Raw genomic sequence first — 22,400 nt, forward strand, 5'->3', positions numbered from 1 at the left:
TTCCCCCATCTGGGAATCCTATTCCCTGATTTAGAAAAACTGCATTTTTCAAGGATCATTCTTGAAACAAATCGGACCAAATCTGAAACCAAGATTAGGGAGAGGAATACCTAATACAGAATCCATGCAAAAAGTTCCTCCCAATGTAGGTGTTCACGCCCAAAGAGAGTACCAAATCCTCCCTCTACTGAAGGTGACACAGCTTAGGATTAGGTGGGATCATTAAGTGGTTCTTCACCAAGAACCTCAGATTCTTCAGCAAGAATCGAATGGGGTAGAGAGCACAACTTTAGAATAGTTTCTTCCACCAAGAAACGATATCAAGATCGAATCTTGATCACTCCAAGAGGTGGAGATCTCATAGGGTAGGGCGGCAACAGAAGAGAGAGAGAGAAATGGAAGTTGAAAGCAGTCAAACTGTAGATGTCTTCTTCAATTTGCCCTCCTCTTTATATAAAACCCTTAAAGAGTCAATCTTCTAATCTGATTAGGAGTTTCTTTAAGTGATAAGGATAATCCCTTATCTTATCTACAGATCAAGATCAACTACTTCTAATTTGCTCATAATCAAATTAGAAGTTTCCTGATCCAAATCTCTATTTGGATCTATACTCATTAAGTGAATAAGAGTTATCCTCTTATCCTTATTTGTTGATCTATACTCTTTAAGTGGATAAGAGTTATCCTCACTTCCTTTTAATATTGGCTAGCTTGGCTCTCTTTGTATAGTCTGGGGCCCTATCATTGATCTCCACATTAGCCATATGGGCTTAGCCTAGCCTCTGTTACAAGGCCTAGCCAAATTCACTACTAAATATAGTGAACCCCTGAGTCTATCACCATGGGCTCTTAATGAGCCCAATATTTACACTAAATGGTCCTTGGGTCCAGCCATCTTATGAAGGCCCAAGGACTGTGGGCAGATGTGAGATTAGCCCATCATGTTTATTATCCCTAAATGGTCTTACACTTAACCTCTCAACCCTTAATGATCAAACACTACCTGACAAGAGAGGACATCTCCCTCAGTTGCAAGGTACAGTGCTACACTCTCTACTCACATGAATCACCGGAATTAAAACCTTTTGCAAACATTTTGTGAAACCGTAATACTCCTAATGTTGTCACACTCTCCTTAGCCTGAGCAATGGCTCCTAATGTTCTATATTAGTTATATTATACAAAAATTAAGTATAATAAGTAAAAATTATTTATATAACATAGATGAAATATATAATTTAAAACTGATCTAACAGCAAATCTATTTTCCTATCTAGAAGGTGGATTAATGATCTAATTTTACAAATAAACTCATGATGTCATTATTGAATAATAAATATTAAAAAAATAACACAAAAAATGGAAAAGTACAGAATTTTTGTAAAAAGCATTTGGGAACATTTTTTAATGTTATACATTCATCATAAAAACAAAATTATTTTTATTTATGATGGAAATGAAATACAAAATTTCGTAAAAATAATAATAATAATAATAATTTATATTATAATTTAAATTTTCCATGTGCAATCCACATGATTAGATTCTTTTGTGTATATTTACTTTCTATTTTATTATAATTTTGTGTATATTTTTATTATAATTTAAAATTGTGCAATCCATAATTTTTATTATATTTTATTTTATATTTATCAATACAATATATAAAAGTGTGGATGCAGAGTTAAAGTTTTTTTGGACTAAAATTATCCTCTATTTCTTTGTTTGAGAAAGGGTATAAAAGTCATTTTATTATAGCCTTAACGTCAGTTTTAATGGCTACTAAAATGTCCATATTCGTGTATTTACTCCATCTCTAATTGTAAGGGTTGAAAAGGTAACTTTAATTATTACTTTCCACCTCATTTAATCTTTTCTCATTAAGTCTTATAGTATTAACTACCATTTTTTGCTATTAAATTCTATAATTAAGTTATTTTTTACTAATAAATGCTACTAATTAGATCTATGTCAATATTTTTAACAATTAAACCCATATATTTTAAAACAAATTCCAAACAAACCCATATATGAAGTCATAGTTAGGTAATAAAATTTTTAAAATAGAAATAAATATAGAAAATTATAAAAATATAGAAAACATTAGACACATTTATGATATTTTTATAAATAAAATTAAAAAAAGTGTAATAAACAAGAAATATTTTTATTGATAATAAAAATAAAATAAATAATTTATAACTAACCAAAATGAAAACTATTTAGCAAAGATCAATAGTTCAACTTTTGGGTCAAATGTGTTAATCTTTAATGTCATAAACAAATACAATATGAAAAAAAAAACAAAAAATGAAAAAAAACATAAATTTTGCAAAAAAAGCATTCAAGCACATGTATAATATCATATATTTATCATATTAAGCAAAAAATAATTGTGACAAATCAGAATTATTTTTATACATATAAATATAAAAGAATTATAGAAAAAATTGAACACATCTATAATTTTATATTTAAAATTTTAAACTACTATTAAAAATATGAATAAGATTGTGGAACTTTCTTTTAACTAATATACTCATTTTTGAATTTTGTCCCTATTTAATAAATTTAAATTGTAAATTGAGCTACTACTTTTCACCTCATTCAATTTCCTCTATTTGAATCTTACATTTTTTTTTGATAAATTAACAAAAAAAAGATACACCAAAAAGATAAAACATTACAAAAAATATAGTCTAGCCAAGCATGTAAGCTTGTCAATGATACTTGAAATTTCGCATCTCGATCCAATTATCACATATTTGGATGAGATGTTTATATAATTAGATTTGAATTTTGCAATTTGCATCTAATTAATAATAAAAAACAATAAATAAATAAAGTTTATAGAAAATTTTGGATAAATTATTACTATCAGTACCATCATCAAGAATTGCCACGTGCACATTTACTAGTACTATCAAAGTACCAATGAGGGTGTGAAACTTTCTTTTTGACTAAACTACCCCTATTTTTTAATTTAGGCCCTCTTTAATTATGCAATCTAATAATGTAATATCATTTACAACTTTTCACCACATTTAATCCCCTCTCATTAATTAAGTCTTATATTTAAGATATTAATTCTCATCTCTCACATTAAATTGTGTATTTAATGCCTTTTTTATTTAATAATTCTAATAGTTAGATCTATACTAAATACTTTTTAACAATATGAAACCCATGTTTTATAAAGGGAAAAATGCTAAAACTTCCCCTGAAGTTTCTGACTATTGTTGAATCCTCCCTTAAATTTGGTAATTGCAATCACCTTCCCTAAATGTTCTAATACAGTTGCAAGTAGACCCCTTCTCTTATAATCCTCTAACAAGAGGCATGAAAATGTCCAAAATAACCATATAGTTATTATGACCAAAATGTTTATTTCAAATTTTCTCTTTATATCAATCACTACCACAAACCCTTCCAATCTCTTTTCGGAAATTGATTTATTTTATAAATTTTTCCTTCATATGAATCTCTCAAAGTAAAGTTGCAATTTTAAACTTTTTTTTTTGTATTCAAATAACAATGTGCATAAATGCATGCTTTTCATGTGTTGATGACAAGTGGCACAAAATTATGTACTTAGCAACTTTTTTGTTACTTATATTTCTACTTTTGTCACCTGAGGAATACATGATTTATTTGATGAAATCATAATATAAAATATAATCATACATCATAAATAAAATAAACAATTCATTAAATAAATAAATGGCTTGGAAGCATATATTAATTACATGTGGCTTTAAAAATGTGATGGATATATGAAGAACCTATTAAAGTCATCACCTTGTTAAAGAGGTATGGAGATATCAACTTTCAACGTCAAATGAAAAGGCACAGAAGCATTCTATGTATATGTATGTATGGTAATAAAACCTTATGATTGTGGAAACATACTGCTGTATATGTTAAAATACCCTTACGTTAAATTTTTGACAAAGTAAATGTAATATATGTACCTTGTATTCATGGAAACATACTGTCGTAGTCTTTTCATTTTTTTCATTTTTGTGTTGACCCCTCTCTTGCATATTTGTCTTGTATATTTCCATTTCCCTTCAAAACTTTGAGAGATGAGTGTGATGAAAAGCACTTGCCTCACATTGGATAGAAAACAAAGTGGAAATGAGTATATAAGTAGGAGCTTGCCTTGGGGCTTTGGGAGTGAAAGGGAAGAAGAGATGCATAGAAAGGGGTTGGGTTTGGGGTGTTTTTCACATGTGCGTGCTAGATTAAACTAAGTTTGGTTGAAGCGTAGTGAAGCATGTGGCATGGAATACAGAAACGTAAGATTTTTTATTGTTTATTTTATTTATCTTTTGTAATGGAAATGTGTTAGGCCAAACTGCCAATCCACTTTCATTGCTTTTTTTTATGAAAGTGAGTGGTCACATCCAAGGTTCAAAGTATCAATTGGAGCCTTCCTACAGGGGGTGTTTCGGGTCGGCAAGTGGTCAGGGGGCAAAACGGCTTTAAACCGGCCCCTCTGAACCAGATTTGAAAAAAGTATAAAAAAAAAGTACTAATACAGGCCGATATGCCGGTAGGGCGTATCACCCTGTATTGATACTTTGAACCTTGGTCACATGACTCACATCTTTTGTTAAGCTATGTCTCTATAAATAGAAAGATAGTTACATTTCTTGTGTGCTTTTCTATTAGGCTGTGTTTGGTTGTAGTGCAATTTTATTTGCACTAGTACAAATGAGAAAAATGCAAATTTTGGTTTAAATTTGTTTTGGATTTTGCTTTATTCTACTTCGGGTCTTATTTTACTTCATTTTTATTGCAACCAAATGAAGTAAGGTGAAATATGAAACAAAAATAAATCAAAATTTGCACCCACCTTAGTTTTGCATCAGTGCAAATGAATTTGCACTGCAACCAAACACAGCTTTATGTTTTCAAGTCTTCTACTTTTAGTTTTCTTTTGGTCTTGTAATGAATTGTGTGCTTTTGAGGTATAAAGAAATATTTCTATAGAAGTATGTGTAGAGAGATGATTGATCATTGAATCCTGAGGGCAGATTCTTTTCACACACCTCCAGCACAATATTTCTATATGTTTTTTTTTAATAGGTTCTGGTTTTTCACAATTAATTTTTTGGTGTAAAATTCAAATTTTCGATGTAAATTTCAAAATTTTGTACAAAATTAATAGGTTGGAGGTTCCTTTTACAGATTACCATAATTCATTCCATACATATTTTCCAACACCTTGAACCATGAATTAATAAAGGAGCTCTTTCTATATCAAGTAGATCTCATTCCCATATGATAACTTTTAAATTGAATACATAATTATAGATGTTGAGATTGAGATGGATACATCATACATAACATTGGTAAAATCCCTTACTTTCCTTGTTGACTTTTTAGCAAGGAAACGAAGCCAATAAATTACTCTTCTATTTATTTATTAATTGGTTTATCAAAATTGTACAAACAATGAAAATAGTAGAGAAATTAACTCCAAAACACTAGCTAGATAGACACTAACATTTTGAAGTGGTAGGTTATTGATACTAGTAAGATCTATGTAATGGATGGAAACTTTATTTGCAAAACACATGCTCATTTACTACCTTGCTGAGGGACCAATTTCAGCTGAAAGATCTAGAGAACTCATTCCAAAGGATGCAGTAGATTTTGTCTCCAGTTCTTCCTTTACTTTCCAACTCATATTATTAGCTGTTTGGATTTCCAAAGACTCCTTTAGTTCCACTAACACATTGGTCATAATTGGCCTTTGAATAGAAGTTGGTGCTGTGCATGCCATTGCAATCTCTAGAACTTTCCATATGGAATTGATGTTGTAATCTCCTTGTAATCTTTGATCAACTATGCCTTTTATTTCCCCTCTTACAAACAAGGGACCTACCCATTGCACTATGTGAATCATGGTATCACTTCCTACAAGTGCTGGTCGGCCTGTGATTAGCTCTAAGAGGACAATCCCAAAGCCATAAACATCACTTTTCTCATTCAATTTGTTAGAATTGTAGTACCTACATGTACAAGCTTCTTATTATTAGAAGAAATCTTTCATAATTCATGTACTAAAATAAAAGTTTTTCAAATTTGAGATATAAGAAACTTGGTAGTTAAATGCTAAGAATTAGAGAGCACTTACTCAGGATCTAGGTAGCCTAGTGTCCCAATGACTGTTGTTGATACATGAGTGCCATCTTCATTGGGTATATCCTTGGAAAGCCCAAAGTCTGCTAATTTAGCTTGCAATCTTTCATTCAATAAGATGTTGGATGTCTTAACATCTCTATGAATTATTGGTGGCTTGCAACCATTGTGTAAATATTCCAATCCTGCAACTCTTTCTTAACCTATTAGTTTAATTTGAGGGGGAAAAGGGAAAATTCAAGGAAATTAACTTGCACTTAACTAACCTTGTGCTGCATCAATTGCTATTCGAAGTCTGTCTTCCCAACTTAAGGCATTTGCATTCTTACCTGCACAAATACCACCATAATGATTTTTTTTTTAAATGTGTGTAACCATGTAGACATGTCTCTTGATAAGAGAGCATGTCTTCCCCCTCTTGTGTAAGGGAGAAAAATTTTGAACTGATGGCAAAAGATATTTCCCAAAATTTTACATCTGAGAACTATAATTTTAACTATTTTCAATTGATGACCTTTTTCTTTGTCTTTTAGAGAATAAGTCATTAATTAAGTTGTGAGATCCTTAATGGCTGAAGGTTAATTGGGTTGACTATCATACCCCCTATATATTTTCTCATATGACTATTTTATCCATTAAAAGTCAAAGAGTAACATATATAAGTCATTCAATTCAACCACTTCAGTGTTATCAAAAGGTTCCTTTATTAGATGTACTTATGCATGCATGTTTGTATACATGTGAACAGATATGCATTTATTTTCGAAGGCAATTCTATTAATGTCAAGATCTATTTCACATTTCTAGTCCATACTTTAGATGGAGGATGCTACGTCCAAGTTATTTGTATAAAACATTTGCCATGTTCATTATTTTCATGAATAGCTCTACTAATATGAGCTTGTTTTATATTACTAGTCCCAATCCTAGACAAAGTTGTGTTAGGTTGGATTTTGAGTTGTTATTTTGTGCTTATGCTAATAGCATTCTCTAAAAGGGTGTGTTAGGGTACTCCTTAGATGTGCATACTATAACAATGCCTAGTCATGGTAAAAAACAGGTAAAGGTTTTTACATCCTTTCATATGAGGATTACAATAAAGAAGTTAGTCCAAAAACAAGAATTTGATTGGCTAGCTCATTAATGTAGGAGTGTTGATAGAAAATACTATAGAATAAGCACAATGAGGTTGAGAGGGATCGATATAGTTGTTTACAGAAGACTAAATAGGATAGACAACTAAAGGAATTGATGCCTATAAACTATGATATTTAGAAGTAAATAAAGGAAATAGATAAGTAATAATGGTAGATAGGGGACCTATGGATAGAATGATTTAACCAGATTTGTCTTAGGTGAGAAAATGATTAACATAATTAATGCTTATGCACCTCAAGTGAATTGAGAAAAAAAAAACATTAAAGACCATTTTGAAAAGAAACATAAATTAGTTAATTCAAAAATTCTAAATAGAGAAAAAATCAGATAAAATAATTAAAAAAAAACTATCCTATACTTTGGTAGTGACACTTAGCTCCCTAAACATGCATTTGCAACAAAGAGCTATCTACTTTCAAATTCCAACACTTTACTGGCACCATTAATATTGTGAGACCATTTTTCCATTTCCTTTATTAATGCATCTCCAAAACTCAAATTTATGAGACCATTTTGTCCTCTCTTTTATTGCATCCAACTTTTATGAGACCATTTTCCTTCTTTTGATTCTCATTAGCCCTTCTCTCTCTCTCTCTCTCTCTTCAATAAATGGATAGAAAAAAGTAGAAAGAAGATAGAAAAAGTTCAAAACTTGGGTTTTGAAGATGAAATAAAAGAGATGGAAAAATACTCATAAAATTTCAAAACTAGTAGAATGCTAACAATGGGAGCAAAGTGTTGGATTGAAAGTACAAGGCAGCTTTGTCACAAATGAAAGTTTGGGAACCTATGTCACTACACCCAAAGTACATGGTAGGTCCCAGTATCTTACGCAAATTTTATAAGAAGAGATCTAAATGGGCACAGGAAAAGAAGTTTTGGATATGATAGGCTATAAGCAGGTATGTCATTAAAAATAGGAATTAAACATGAGGTTTAGAATATTTAGCAAACTTATGATAGTGAAATATACTTAAAAAATGATAGACATTTCATAACCTTTAAAAGTGGATCAAATTCAAGTTAAATAAACTTAATAAGAGAAGAAAATTAATGATATGCAAGCACTATAATTTTATTTAAAGAGAAATCTTAACCTCATACCATAAATTAATAGAAGTAAATGTGTGCATTAAAAGATACAAAAATATGAAGAGAATAGGTGCCTAATAATTAGGTGAGCCAACCTAAAAGGAAAAAAGCTAGATGTGCAAGTACTATAATTTTATTTCAAGAGAAAGCTTAACCACATATCATAAATTAATGGAAATAAATGTGTGCATTAAAAGATATAAAAAAGAGGAAAGGATAAACTACATGTACCCCTTTATACTTTGGGAGTGTATCAACTCATTACCTTTTTTTTTTTTTGCGCCAGATTCCCCACTGAACATTCATAAGCAAGAAACTCCACCATTAACATTCTATCAGAAAAATAGACAGCTTTTTTTTTTCTTTTTGATCTTTCGAGATGAGAAAGGGATTCTTTACCCTATGTGCATCAAGAGATCAAGCATTGTTCATAGCTACTATGAATTTTCCATTGTTTTCTTCATCTTTCCTTTAATATGATGGATAACCTAGCTAGAGCACCAAGTCTGTTCAATGTTAGACTTGGTGATGCTAGAACTAGACTTCGAGAAGCTCTAATGACGACATCCTTGGCCAAGTAGGGATGGCAACGGGGTGGGGACCATATTTTCCATCCTTGACCTTGACTTTGAAATAAATCCCGCCCCATTCCCAACCTCGATCCTTGTTGGGATAAAAGTTACCCTCCATCCCCAATCCTCGACAGAAATGAATTCCTCATGGAGACCCGAATCCCTAAAAATTTTTAATTAAATGTATTTTGTTGAAAATAAATTTACTTAAAATAAAGAAAAAATTAAAATATAAATAATATTTTAAATATATTTTGATGTATTTTGTTGGGACTTCACTTCCCATCCCCAACCTGCTGGGTACCCAGATGGGAGAGGACATATCCAAACATTTATTTATTTTGTTTATCTTTTTTCACCTCTTTAGTCCCCCAATCCCAGGTGGAAGGGTTAATCAAAACCTATGAAAATGGGGAGTGGCAAGTGACACCTCGAAGAAATTAAAGCTTTAGTGGTGGGAAAAGAATGGAAAACTAATTAAGATATTTCTTAACTATTTATTATGACCTATTACTATATATTAGGCGTTGATAGAATATGATATCACTAGAATCATTAGAGAAATAAGTGAGGCAAGAGCAGGATAAAAATTCATAATTCACAAAAGAAAATAATTGATTTTTTCTTTAAACCCTGACATATAAAAATAGGGTAAAATATAAAAAACCTCCCCTGAAGTTTCATTTTAACATAAACCTCCCCTGTAATTTTGAAAAGTTCCGTAATTACCTCCCTTCCATCATTGTCCCAGCCATAAAACGTCAACCTAATGCATTATTTTTTTCAAAATACCCATTTTACTCCTATGCCTACAATTCTGATGGAAATTTACTAAAATAATCAAAAAGAACTTTTAATTTTTAACTAAAACTTCCCTAGGTCAAATTAAAGAGTAAAGTATAATTTAATTTTGTAAAATCATTATGATTGAGTGAAGTCTAAAGGGAAAATTTGGCACTTCGATTATATCGAAAGATTTCTTAACAAGTAATAAGGGCAATTTTGTAACTTCAAAGTCTCTATTATGGAGGCAATACAATTTTTTTCTTGATAATGAACTGAGAAACTAATGGAAGGGAGGTAACTGCAGCATTTTTAAAAATTACAGTGGAGGTTTTTATGTTTTGCCCATAAAAATAAGAGTTGCAAAATCAAAGTAGGCAGTTCAAGGAAATTACTCCTGGAAAGAATTCATAAAGTGTTGTGACTTGTAAAATGGGATTGAAATTGTAGTTCCAAAATGAATCTCAATGATGGAAGACTTGTGGAGGAGTGCGAGGAAGCTCCAAAAAAATTTAACTCCACAGATTTTCCGGTCACTATGGTAGTATGGTGATTCGAAACCGGAAGTGGTGACAAGGAGAAAATCCAAAGGAGATTAAGAAAACCTAAAACTGGAGATGGAATGTCCATGGAGAAAACTAGTTAATGGCCAAGCATTTGTAGAAAATAAAACCACAAGAAATTAAGACAATTGAAGAATTGATAAGCTGTAAATATTTTAAAAGAAAAGGTTTAACTGCAGGAAATAAAGTGTGCTTGCCAAGAAGCAATGAAGAATAGGAAAGGAATGTCCTGAAACGATGTTTGAGTTGAGATAGGAGAATTAATGCATCAAATAGCCAAGATTTCTCGGGAGAATCACTGCCAAAGAAGCAACTTATCTTCAAGCAGTTATCTCAACAACCTAGTTGGGTCAATGACTTCATTTCTTGATTTTGCCATTATCTTCTTCACTATCTCCGCCTCCAGTGATGCTTGGAGTATTCTTGTTCTTCGACAGCGAGAGACAAATTGCTCAAATTTCTAGGTTTGGGAAGAAACCCCCTAAATGTGTCATTAATACTGTTCATGTTGTGGAAGTTTAAGGGGGAATCTCTGCAAAACAATGTTTAGGTAGTGAATTGATACACCCCTAAAGTATAGGGGGATTATGGAGTTTACCCCAAGAAGAAAATAGGTTCCTGAGTTTGGATTTGGTCTTCACAGAGCACACCTCATAGTACTTACAACCGCACATTAGGAATATCTCCCATACTTGCATGTTGTCATTTATAGGAAGATATTTCCATTGCTAGGTTGCAACATGCTGTGAGGTTGGTATGAAGTGCACTCTAGGAGGAGTAAATCCGAATTCAACAAATAGGTGAGCCAACTTGAAAGGAAATCCCCTCAATGTATCAAATAAGTAGGGTTATTTTGATAAATAGGCATATTCTGTTAAAACTGCTCATGTTGTGAAAATTCAAGGGGGAATTTGACACAAAACAAGGTTTAGGTATTAATACACCACCAAAGTATGGGGGTTATGGAGTTTATCCAAGAAGAAAATATGTGCCTAACAAAAAGGTGAGCCAACTTGAATGGAAAAAAGCTAGAAAAATTTAAAGAAAAACTAACAATAAAAAGAAAGGTAAAAGACTTAAAACCTCAACTCCCAAATACTCAAACATCCCCTCTCTTTTTCAAGTTAGACTAAGATGTCCCCTATTGGGTGATGTTATATCGGACAGAACCCTCCCCTCTATCCTCATCTGTTTGCACATGATTTCACATGCTAGTTAATTTTTAAAAAACCCAAAATTTTCCACCAAGCTAGGGATACAAATAGATCAAATCAAATTCGAATGGGGTATATCTGAATTCAGTTCAATAAAAAATACATGGTTCAAATTCGATTTAAATTTGTTAGATTTTCAAACATACTAATTTGAATTCAATTTGATTATCTTAGCAAATATTTAATTTGAATTCAATCACTTCCTAGATATTTGAAAATGAAATTAAGAAATTAAAAAACCTCAAATAAAAATTTTTGTGATGGTCTAATGGAATATCTCTAATACCAATCAGTTGCAGCTACAAAGAAGGAAAGAAACTAAAGTCCTGTTTGATTTCACTTAGAATAAGTACATATTTTTATAAGCACTTAAATGAAGTGTTGGAGCCACACATTAAGTGATAAATAAACACCTATTCCTGTTTGATAAAAAATTCAGGTATAAGTGATAAATAAACACTTATTCTAAAAAGAAACATGTAAAAAACCCTCCTCTGCAAGGAAAATATTTCATTTATTTTCCATTATACCCCCCGAGGAGAAAACCCTCCTCCCCCTTCCATTTGAACAGAAGAAGACAAAGGGGTGATGCACCAGTCTCTTTGGCGACTGACGACTACCGATAGGAGCAGGAAACCAACCGGATCAGTTGGTTTGATGTTTTGAACCATTTTATCCCTTTTACTCTTGATTTGAACTGGTTTTGGGAAGGTTTTTAATGCCTGGAAATTTCCTTGCGTTTTTTGTTCCCATATCTGTTTTGGGAGTTGTTTGCCAATGATCGAAGGTTAGTTTACTCTTGATTTGAACTGGTTTTGGGAAGGTTTTTAATGCCTGGAAATTTCCTTGCGTTTTTTGTTCCCATATCTGTTTTGGGAGTTGTTTGCCAATGATCGAAGGTTAGTTTGCCCAAATGAACACCTTCCATCATTGCTATTGTATTTTCGTTTTTTTTTTTTGTATGAATATAGTGCTGAAATCGATTTTTTTATTTTCATAGATGAAATCCAAAATAATTATGAGTATTTTTTGTGCATTGCTTATGTGATGATTCCTTTGAATAAGTAGGATTCTTTGAGTGTTTTTTGTAAAAAATTATGCCAAAAATATGCTGAAATATGTGGTTACAGAATTTGTTCTTAATTTTTAATATGAATGATTGGTTAAATGTTAGCATTTTTTTCTTGATTTGTGATTACATTTCCTATAGTCCGAATTGAGGAATAATTGCATAAATGTTATCAATTTTTTTAAGCCCCTTGAGCACCTGAAATGTCCACATGTGCCCTGGAGTATTAATATAGCATTTTTTCTTAAGCACCTTGAGCACTTGAAATGTCCACTTGCCACAACATTAACCAAGACCGAAAAAGGAATTGTTACACAGACCTTCATCCAATTCCTCCACATGGAACTAAAATTCATTCTCCATAAAATATAATCTAAAAAAATTCCAATTTACATAACCATAGGCTTTTTCTAAGTCCATAATGCACACCAATCCTACTCTTCCGCTCCTAATCTAGGAGCCTATTAATTCATTTGCCATTAATACTCCATATGTCAACTATCTTCCTGTAATAAACACGCCTTGAAACTCTAAAATAACATAACCCATGACTGGTTTCAATCTTTTGGCTAATCAGCCTGAAGTCCTTAAACTCCTCAGTCCCTTTTTTCTTAGGGATTAAGGAAATAAAAGTGAAATTTAGACTTCTTTCTAAAGTGGCCAAAGTATGGAACTCTGATAAAACTGCCATAGCATCTTCCTTTAGAAAATCCCAGCACTTCTTAATGAACTCCATAGTAAAGCTGCCTGGATCAGGAGATTTATCACCCTCCATCTCATTTATTGCTTTCCACACCTCCTATTTAGTGAAAACCCTATAGAATTCCTCGGGTAGCCTGTTGAAATTTAAACCATCTACCTTGAGTATTACCTTACATTCTTCTTTGTAGAGTTTCGAAAAGAAACACCTTGCTACCTCTTTGATTCTTGTTTGCTCCACCACTTCTCCATCCTTGACCATCTTTTTATCAGATTTTCTCTTCTTCTAGCATTTTCTTTAAAACTTGGTACTTTTATCACCCTCCTTCAGCCATAAGAATTTTGATCTTTGTCTCTCACTTCATCTCTTCTTGAAAAGCTAGTTTATCAAAGTCAGCTTTATCAGCTTTAGCTCTCAGACTCCTATTTTTTATCTTTTTCCCAAACTTGTCCTTCCTCCATACCTTTATCTTCTCCTTTAGGCTCTTTAATTTTTTACTAACAATGTAACTAGTTGATCCTTCAAAATGAAATTGAAACCACCACATCTCCAACAAACCTACAAAACCTAAAAGGAGAAGGTTTAAGGGGAATGCCATTACTATCCAAAGCAGTTTGGCCTATTATCAGATAAATGACCGTCTTTCTTGTTCTTGTTGATACGATTTGTCTTCATTAGTTTTACCTATACGTAAAAAGTCTTTTGTTTCATAGGTTTAGTATACAAGATTTACCTACAGACAAAATTATTGGCAAATTTTGTATACCATAATACTTACAACCATTCTATAAGTAAATCTTCACTGTTTAATGGCTTTCTTGTTTTTATTTTCTGCACCTAGACAAGAAAGTGGTACTTAGAGCTTCTAGCATGCAACAATTATTGCCTTCATTCAATAATCTATAACAAGGGAAAGATTTAGGAGGATTTATGTATATGATTATAGTAAGATGGGCAAAATGGATGGATACATTTGGAGTCTTATGTGATAAGAGAATATTACTCATGATCATGCTAAAAGGAAAAATTTTATGAAATGGTTATTAGTTAACAAAGCTTTTAGTAGTCAAGAAACATTATGTCCAAAAAAATTGAATGCTAAAATGTGAATGTTGAGATGGATGAAAAAAAAAATTATAAACAATAGATTAGAAATGAACTTGTCCAAATGAACTCTTAAAAATATCAGATTTTTGTACTTTAGTGTCATAGGGGCAAATCTATAATTTTCCCTTCTTTTATTAGTAGTTGGAAAAATTCCCCATCAGTACCCTATACTTTGGCTCGAGTGACACTTTGGTCCCCGAACTTTAAAATGTGATAATCCAGTACCCAAACTTTTAAAATGTGACAATTCAGTACCGTTGATGGACCGACAGTTATATCACGTGACCTTACCTGCAATTTAAAACTTTTAAAAATATTATCATCTTCTTCCACAAGAAAATGAAATAGAGCCCAAGTTCTCTCACAAATACTAAAACCCTTCTTGCTTAGAATGGAAAGGTCTCAAAAATCATTGAAAGATGAGATCAAGGAAGAAGTAATTGAGAAGATTAGAGGAGGATGAGGAGAAACCATCTGTCTTGACCAAAGAGCCAACCAACATGAAGATCACTGTTGTTGACAGTTGGCACTGCATTGCACACACCGACCTTCTCTCTCACTTTTAATGTCTAAAAGACTTTCTCTATTTGATTTCCATTTTTTGGTCCCTTGTGGGCTTCAAGAATTGCTAGATTAGTAGCCACGAATCCAAGCTTAAAACAGGGGGATGCCTCGTATAGCATCTGCATCGTCATCATGAGCTCATCACTGAACAACTCCGGGGGAGGATTCTCGGTTGGGTTCATGCGGGACTGGAGAGCAGATACCATATACGCCGTCAATCTCTGCTCTGGATCGCCTTGCACGTTCGAGACCTGATTCAGGCGGGATGGAGTTGTCGTAGCAGCGTCTATGTTTCTTTTGGTGAATTTGAAGACGAGGACAACGAAGAGGTTGAAGGTGAGAGGCTTCTGATTTTGGATCAAGCCCTGTATAGTTTCGCTCCACCCACTGTTGGTAATCACCAAAGCCGTGTCTCCTTCTCTAGTTCTTGAAGCCGACTTCTCATGTGAGTCTGGCTCTGATTCAAGAGGCACAACTCAGTTTGTAACAGAATTAGAGAAAGAAATCCCAGACAAAGCAGAGTTGCTACAAGTAGGGTGGTTGTTCCGAGTATGCTTGATAGGGTTAAATGGCTGAGGTAGAAGGGGAAGATGGAGGAATCCTAAACTTTTTGTCAAAGTCCAGAATTAGATGGAAGTGAGGATTTTGTCTCGATCAAGGTGAGAGAGGCTTCTGATCATGACGTTTTTCGAACAATTTCCGGTGATATTTCATTATCAGTGTCATCTTCCATATATTAGAACCAGTGCAAATAACTGGTTAATAAGGAAAATTAGATGACATTCAAAGGACATTTGTGTCGTTTTACATGCCACTTAAACAGCTGGCATTTTAAAATTCGGAGACCAAATTGTCACTCCAGTCAAAGTACAGGGTACTGATCGAGAATTTTCCATTTGGGTTGTCCTAATATAAATACAAAACCTAGTGCTTTCATCCTATGTTTTTTACTCCAAAATCTTTTTCTCTTTTCTCTCCTCTCTTCTTTCTTCTCTTCTCTGACTTTCTGGCATACTTTCACCAAGAAAACATGGTATCAGAGCGATAGTTCTAGGATTAGAAGTAGTACGATCAAGTTTTACTCCCAAATTTTTCAGTTTTTTCTCTCTTGTGGATCCAACCTATTAGGGGGTGTGTCAGACTGATCTGAAAGGAGTTTCTTTTGAATTCTTCCTTTTCCTTCATGGTAGTGTGCCAAGAAATCACCGAGGGAAGAGAAATTAAATGCTATGAAGGTGGTTCTCTCAGTTTTGTGGATCGTGTGATCCTTTTTGTACCCAGGTAAGTGGGTTATGTAGGTCCTAATGACCTGTGACTACTGTAAAGTTTTTTTTTTTTTTTTTTTCAGTTTTGTGGATCATGTGATCTTTTTGTACCCAAAATAAGTGGATTGTGTAGGTTTAAATGACATGTGATTGTTATGGCAACAATTTTCTAGTTTGTTTTAGAGATTGAAATAGTTGTGTGGCCAAAAATATGATGAAGTATTACTATAGGGCTTTTCAAATCTAAAATTGACCTTGCTTTTTTTATCAATAACAATGAAATTTTATTAATGATTGAGAGAATCAGAATTACAAGGGAATGAGCTAAAAAATCTTAACTCCCAACTACCCAAGGAACATCCTAACCATCTTAAAATTGACCTTGTTTTACTTCTGGAATTGGTTTAGTAGTCTGGTAGTGTGTGTTCATTGTGTGTGGACAGAAGAGAACAATCATATAGTGTTGTTTATGTGAGAATAAGTACCATTGTGACTAAAATGTGACTGAATTATGATCAGACCTTCCCTATCATGTCTTTTGAAGATTCTAGTATGTTTGGTATGTCCTCTAGTCAAGGTGGAGTGAGTGGAAGATTTGACATGATTTTTCTTATGGTTGTGACCCTTTTGAATAGACTCAAATTACATAGAATGGTCAAGGGGAATTAAGCTTTACATAATTGCCAAGGGAAAAGTGGGCCATATTAATGGTAGAATCAAAGAATCAAAGTCTGGGAGTGTAGAACATGATAAGTGGGACTAGAAAAACAACATGGTAATGTCATGGCTATTACTGTCTATGCTGCCACAAGTAAGGAAGACCTTCAAGTGGGCATAAACAGTTTATGATATTTGGGAGTAGGCTAAATCTACCTATTCAAAACAATGACATTATGCCAAAATCTATTAATTGCAAGCTGCACCCTTAACTTGTAAGTAGGGGGGAAGGAGTCTCCTTGTATACTATTCAAATTTAACCTCAATTTGAAAAGAGCTGAACAACTATTTGAACATAGATTGAAAATGTGATGCAGATGCTAAGGCCTACAAGTCTCTAGGTTCTTATATATATATATATATATATAGGCATATATATCTAAATCTATTAGGGTTCAGATATTGGGAAGTAAAGATCTCCCATCGGTGTAAGAAGTGTATGCCCTAGTATAATCAGAAGAGAGCAGACGAAATGTGATGAATAATTCTAAGGGGAGCAAACTGCCTTGGCAAATAAAGGGAGTGTAGGTGCAGAAGGTGGTAATTCTTTTATGAATGGTGACTTCTAGAAAAAAGTTGATGACAAAGATAAGCTATGGTGCACTCATTGTTAGAAGTCTAAACATACTCGTGATACATGTTGGAATCTTCCTAAGAAGCCGAAGTGGGCCTAGGAGGTGAGTAAGAAACTATATTAGAATAAGAAACCGGAATAGCAAGCTAATAAGAAGTTTAATGTAGTAAACATGGCCTCTTAAAAGTCTCAACCATCTATCACTAACTTGAGCCAGGACCTTTCTTTTGTTATTGATTCCAGGGAAGATATTATTAATTCCTTCTGTGATCATTTGTTGTTGTATAATAGGGCAATCCGTCAGATGGATTCTACTCCTCTCTCGACTTCCTTTGCATCTACATCAAGTAATGGTACTTCTGCAATAGCTTTTCATGTGTCCTCTCATCCCTTCAACTCCCCTTGAATAATAAATTCTAAAGCTTCGAATCATATAACTAGTAAGTCAAATTTTTTTTCAATCCTATCATTTCTTATCTATCAAAGACAATGTGAGACTATATGATAGCTCCTTTTCCACCATAGCTAGTCAAGGAGCCATCTCCTTTTCTTTTTGGACTTACCCTTCCTAATGTGTTAAATGTTCCAAAACTGCCTATAAACTTGTTCTCTATTAATAGTATTACAAACTTATTAAACTGCCCAATAACCTTTTCCCTTCTTGTGTGATATAGGATTTGGCCTCGGGGAAGATGATTGGTAGAGGTCGTATGGTGGATAGTCTCTACATGCTGGAGAATAAAGCTAATCTTGTGGTTACTGAGTTCAAGAGTCAAACTAGTAAGAGTTAGTCTATTTATGGCATAGTCGTTTAGGTCACTTATCTTTTGAATCGTTAAAGGTTTTGTTTCCAGAATTGTTCAAGTCAGTGTTAGTGTTTGAATTCACATGTTGAACTAGTAAGTTGAGCAAACATTGTACAAATCATTTTGATTCAAGAAATAATAAATCTAATTTCCTTTCCATATTGTTTATTCTAATGTTTGGGGTCCTATTACTTTACCATCTGAGACTGGATATAAATACTTTAATACACTTATTGATAACTATTCTAGATATACATGGGTGTATCCCTTGCGTTCCAAATATGAAGTGCTAAAAATTATAAAAGATTTCCAATGTATGTTATTCACTCAATTTCAGACAAGGATCCAAATTTTCCAATTTCACAATGCCAAAGAATTTCCATAGTGACCTCATGAAGCTTTTTGCTTTGTGTGGGTCCATTCATCATAGTTCTTGTGCCAAAATACCCCGATAGAATAGTGTTGTAGAAAGAAAAAATTGTCATCTCCTTGAAATTTCTCATGAGTTACTCATACATATAAATGTTTTCAAACATTTTTTTATTGGATGTTGTGTTATGTGTTGCATACCTTATCAATCATATGCCATCTCGCTTGTTAAAGTACAAAACCCCTTATTAGCTCATGTTCTCCAAAGCTCCCTTATTTTCTATCATATTCTTGTATTTGATTATTATTGTTTTGTTCAAGACTTGTCTCATACTCATGGTAAACTTGATCCTCGTAATATTCCTTATGCATTCTTGGGATACCCTCCTTTTAAAAAGGGTTACCGGTGTTTTGACCCCATTTCTAATAAATACTATGTTTCTATATATGAATGTGTCTTTCATTAAAAGTGATCATTATTTTCTTGTTTCTCCACAAGGGGAGAGTAAGGTGGAAGAGAAACAAGTTCGGGTTCTTCCTCATCTACTTGACCCTCCTCCGTTCCGTGTTTTCCTTCGCCGCCACAAGGGCCAACCGAGTTCAAGAGATGCAGAGCAACTTGAAGCTATATTACCAATATCATCGGATCACCGAGGAAAAATCCTATCCAGACAAGTACTCTTATTCCTATTGATGTTTCTAACCCTATTGCTATTAATTCTTCTACTGCTAATAACCTAGATATTTCTATTACACAAAGGAAGGGAGTTAGGTCTTGTACCACTAAGCACCCTATATCTTATTTTGATTCCTATGAGAACATCTCACCCTCTTTTTGTGCTTTTCTTTCTTCCATTAATAGTGTCACTATCCCTAAGAATGTGACAAAGGCTTTCTCAATACCTAAATAAACAGATGCAATGAAAGAAGAGATCAACACTTACATAAAAATGGCACATAGGAGTTAGTGGATCTTCTTGTGGGTAAGGAATTGATAGGGTGTAAGTGGGTATTCATAATGAAGCACAAGGCTGATGGCATAATGAAAAAGTACAAGGCCTGGTTTGTGACAAAAGGGCTTGTATACGGAGTATATCATGTAAAGACATTTGCTCCAGTAGTTAAGATAAATTCTATCTGAGTCATTTTCTCTCTAGTTGTTAACCGTGATTGGGATCTTCATCAATTAGATATCAAAAATTCCTTCCTGAATAGTAACCTTAAAGAAAAGGTGTACATAGTACAACCCTCCAGCTTTTGTGACCAAGGCAAAGAACAAAAAGTGTGTAGGTTAAAGAAGTCCTTATATGGAGTAAAACAATCACCAAAAGCTTGGTTCAACAAGTTTCTGGTTGTGCAATAGATTAGCTACAAACAATGCCAAATCAATTATACATTATTTGTGAAAAGAGGAGAATGAAAGATTGCGGCCTTGATAATGTATGTTGATGACATAGTAATCACAAGTGATTGGAATGTTGAAATTCAAAAGTTAAAGGAGTTTCTATCCACTCAATTTGAGGTGAAGTACCTAGGTTCCTTATGGTATTTCCTTAGAATTGAAGTGGTCCGCTCACAAAAGGGAATCTTTATTTCAGAAAGGAAATTAGGGGTTAAGCCAACTCACTCTCCCATTGATTCAAACCATAAGCTAGGTGATTGTTGTGGTGAGACTATCAAGGATGTAAAGCAATTTCAAAGACTGGGGAGGCTCTTGTGCTTATCCATGACCTGGCTAGACATTACTTATGTCGTGGGTGTTATTAGTTAGTTCATGCATGCCCCTAAGACCACACACTTAGAAGTAGTCGAGAGAATCCTTAAGTACCTAAAGAAGTTCTCAAGAGCTAGTTACTTTTCCAAAATAATCGGCATTTAAAGGTTAAAGTGTATTCAGATACTGACTAGGTCAGATCAATTGATGATAAAAAGTCCACTAGTGGATATTATACCTGTGTGGGAGGAAACCTAGTCACATGGAGAAGCAAAAAACAAAATGTAGTGGCTAGGTCTAGTGCTAAATCTAAGTATAGAGAAATGTCCCATGGAGTGTTTAAGGTTATATGGATAAAGAATCTGCTGAGCGAGCTGAGTTTTCCAATTGATAGACCCATGTTCTTGTATTGTGATAATAAGGCTGCCATCAACATTGCAGCCAACCCAGTTCTTCATGATAGAACTAAATATATTGAGGTGGACAAGCACTTTGTTAGGGAGAAACTTGCTAATGAGGAAGTGTGTACTCCATATGTTAGTTCCAAGGAACAACTTGTAGGCATGTTTACAAAGGGTTTACATCACTTGCGGTACAATGACTTATGTGACAAATTCGACATCATTGACATCTATGTCCAAACTTGAGGGGGAGTGTTAAAACTATCAGATTTCTAAACTTTAGTGCCACAGGGGCACATCTATAATTTTCACTTCTTTTATTATTAGTTGGGTCACCCTAATATAAATGCAAAAGCTAGCGCCGCCAACCTAAGTTTCCTACTCTAAAATCTTTTTGTTTCTTCTCTCTTCTCTCTTCTCTCTTCCCTCTTCTCTTCTCTTCTATAACTTTCTAACATACTTTCACCAAGAAAATAATAGTTTAGAAGAAACTCTAATAAGTGCTAAAATGAGGGAAAGTAGAATGAAATGGTTTAGACCATCTACAACACCAATGAGAAAAAGTGATTTGTTACAAGTTTAAGGGGTTGGAAGAGCTAAGGGTACACAAAAATGACATGGTTTGACGGAATGTTGCAAGATTTGCATTGGATTAGACAGATTGAACCAAGGACCCAATGGTCTTTCTGGGTCTTGGTTAGATGACCAGTAGTGTGGAATTAAATGATTTAAGGGCTCATAATTTAAGATTGGATATTATATACAGAACAAAATAGTAGAATAGGATAAATATTGGCATTCATGTTAATTTATAAATCCTCATTTGGTATTTCATAAATACATTAAGGGGTAGTTGTCATGTGGAATGGTAATTGAGCATTACTAGTACAAAAAAAAAAAAAGATGGATATGAACTTTATGCATGAAGATTATGATGGAAATAAGAATTATTTGATAAATAAAATAATTGATACCTGAAAGATAGTTGCGTAAGTTTCCATTTGCCATGTACTCATATATGAGAGCTTTGCTTGTGCCTTCATCACAGTAACCAATGAATGATGCTAAATTCCTATGATGAACTCTTAATAGGAGTTGAACCTACATTCCAATATGATCATAGGCATATAATTATGATTGTTTTAGTTGTCATAGTTTAATTGAATTATATTATTGAATTAAAATGAGTCTGTTTTATGGATATAATCCTTACAATGTGATAAAGCACAAAATCATGGTTGGATTAACTAACCTCAGTCCGAAATTCTTTGAACCCTTCTGTAGATGATGGAGAGAGCATTTTGACAGCAACTTGAGTGTAATCTTCCAAGTGACCATGATAAACAGTTCCAGATCCTCCTTTGCCAAGGGTCTTTTCAAAGTTTTTAGTAATCCTTACAACTTCGGAGTGTGTAAATCGTCGATTATTTGATTCCAAGGACCCAATACTATGTTGATGATTCTTTGATCCTGATAGCCCATCTTCTTTATGGGGATATATATAGCATATCGCCACCAATAAATTATTTTTGGTATAAAATATATTTTCTATTATAAAGAAAATTATTGAACAAACTAGCTA

General features: G+C 33.3%; 2 protein-coding genes across 14 annotated transcripts in view; one reads left to right on the forward strand and one right to left on the reverse strand.

Moving 5' to 3' along the window:
* Positions 1-5,395: 5,395 nt before the first annotated feature.
* LOC104589476 (putative leucine-rich repeat receptor-like protein kinase At2g19210) overlaps positions 5,396-22,400 on the reverse strand; it is a 33,155-nt gene continuing 16,150 nt past the window's right edge. For 2 of the 4 annotated variants that reach the window (XM_010247822.3, XM_088893601.1), the window contains exons 9-13: positions 22,071-22,303; positions 21,793-21,919; positions 6,417-6,479; positions 6,146-6,335; positions 5,396-6,020 (exon numbers count right to left, since the gene is read on the reverse strand). In XM_010247822.3, coding sequence (XP_010246124.1) covers positions 5,594-6,020; positions 6,146-6,335; positions 6,417-6,479; positions 21,793-21,919; positions 22,071-22,303 — 1,040 coding nt within the window. In that variant the 3' untranslated portion in view covers positions 5,396-5,593. Of the gene's footprint in view, positions 6,021-6,145; positions 6,336-6,416; positions 6,480-12,437; positions 15,430-21,792; positions 21,920-22,070; positions 22,304-22,400 lie in introns of those variants that run through there. The other 2 variants (XM_010247823.3, XM_010247824.3) reach the window with 2 other exon arrangements.
* On the forward strand, positions 6,511-22,329 carry LOC104589475 (uncharacterized). 10 transcript variants are annotated; one of them, XR_016079622.1, is made up of 6 exons: positions 11,781-12,431; positions 16,163-16,253; positions 17,820-17,968; positions 18,203-18,308; positions 19,203-19,378; positions 22,103-22,329. XR_016079622.1 is itself a non-coding variant. In XM_088893602.1 (5 exons), the coding sequence occupies exons 1-5, from the start codon at positions 12,121-12,123 to the stop codon at positions 22,121-22,123; spliced, it is 429 nt and encodes a 142-aa protein (XP_088749728.1). In that variant the 5' UTR covers positions 6,511-12,120; the 3' UTR covers positions 22,124-22,329. The 10 variants fall into 10 exon arrangements, 2 of the variants coding, with proteins under 2 accessions (XP_088749728.1, XP_088749729.1); XM_088893602.1 differs by lacking the exon at positions 16,163-16,253 and having other exon boundaries at positions 6,511-12,184; positions 17,820-17,881; XR_016079627.1 differs by lacking the exon at positions 17,820-17,968 and having other exon boundaries at positions 6,512-12,431.

The sequence above is a fragment of the Nelumbo nucifera genome, chromosome 8, assembly GCF_055504915.1.
Source record: "Nelumbo nucifera cultivar China Antique chromosome 8, China Antique-T2T, whole genome shotgun sequence".
Classification (NCBI taxonomy): domain Eukaryota; kingdom Viridiplantae; phylum Streptophyta; class Magnoliopsida; order Proteales; family Nelumbonaceae; genus Nelumbo; species Nelumbo nucifera.

Bases quoted from the DNA above. Each gene is read 5' to 3' on its own strand.
- LOC104589475 (XM_088893602.1), top strand. From the start codon at position 12,121: ATGCACCAGTCTCTTTGGCGACTGACGACTACCGATAGGAGCAGGAAA. The intron at 17,882-18,202 runs GTACTTCTGCAA...TGTGTGATATAG, and splicing joins TGCATCTACATCAAGTAATG to GATTTGGCCTCGGGGAAGAT. The intron at 19,379-22,102 runs GTACTCTTATTC...ACCCTTCTGTAG, and splicing joins GAAAAATCCTATCCAGACAA to ATGATGGAGAGAGCATTTTG.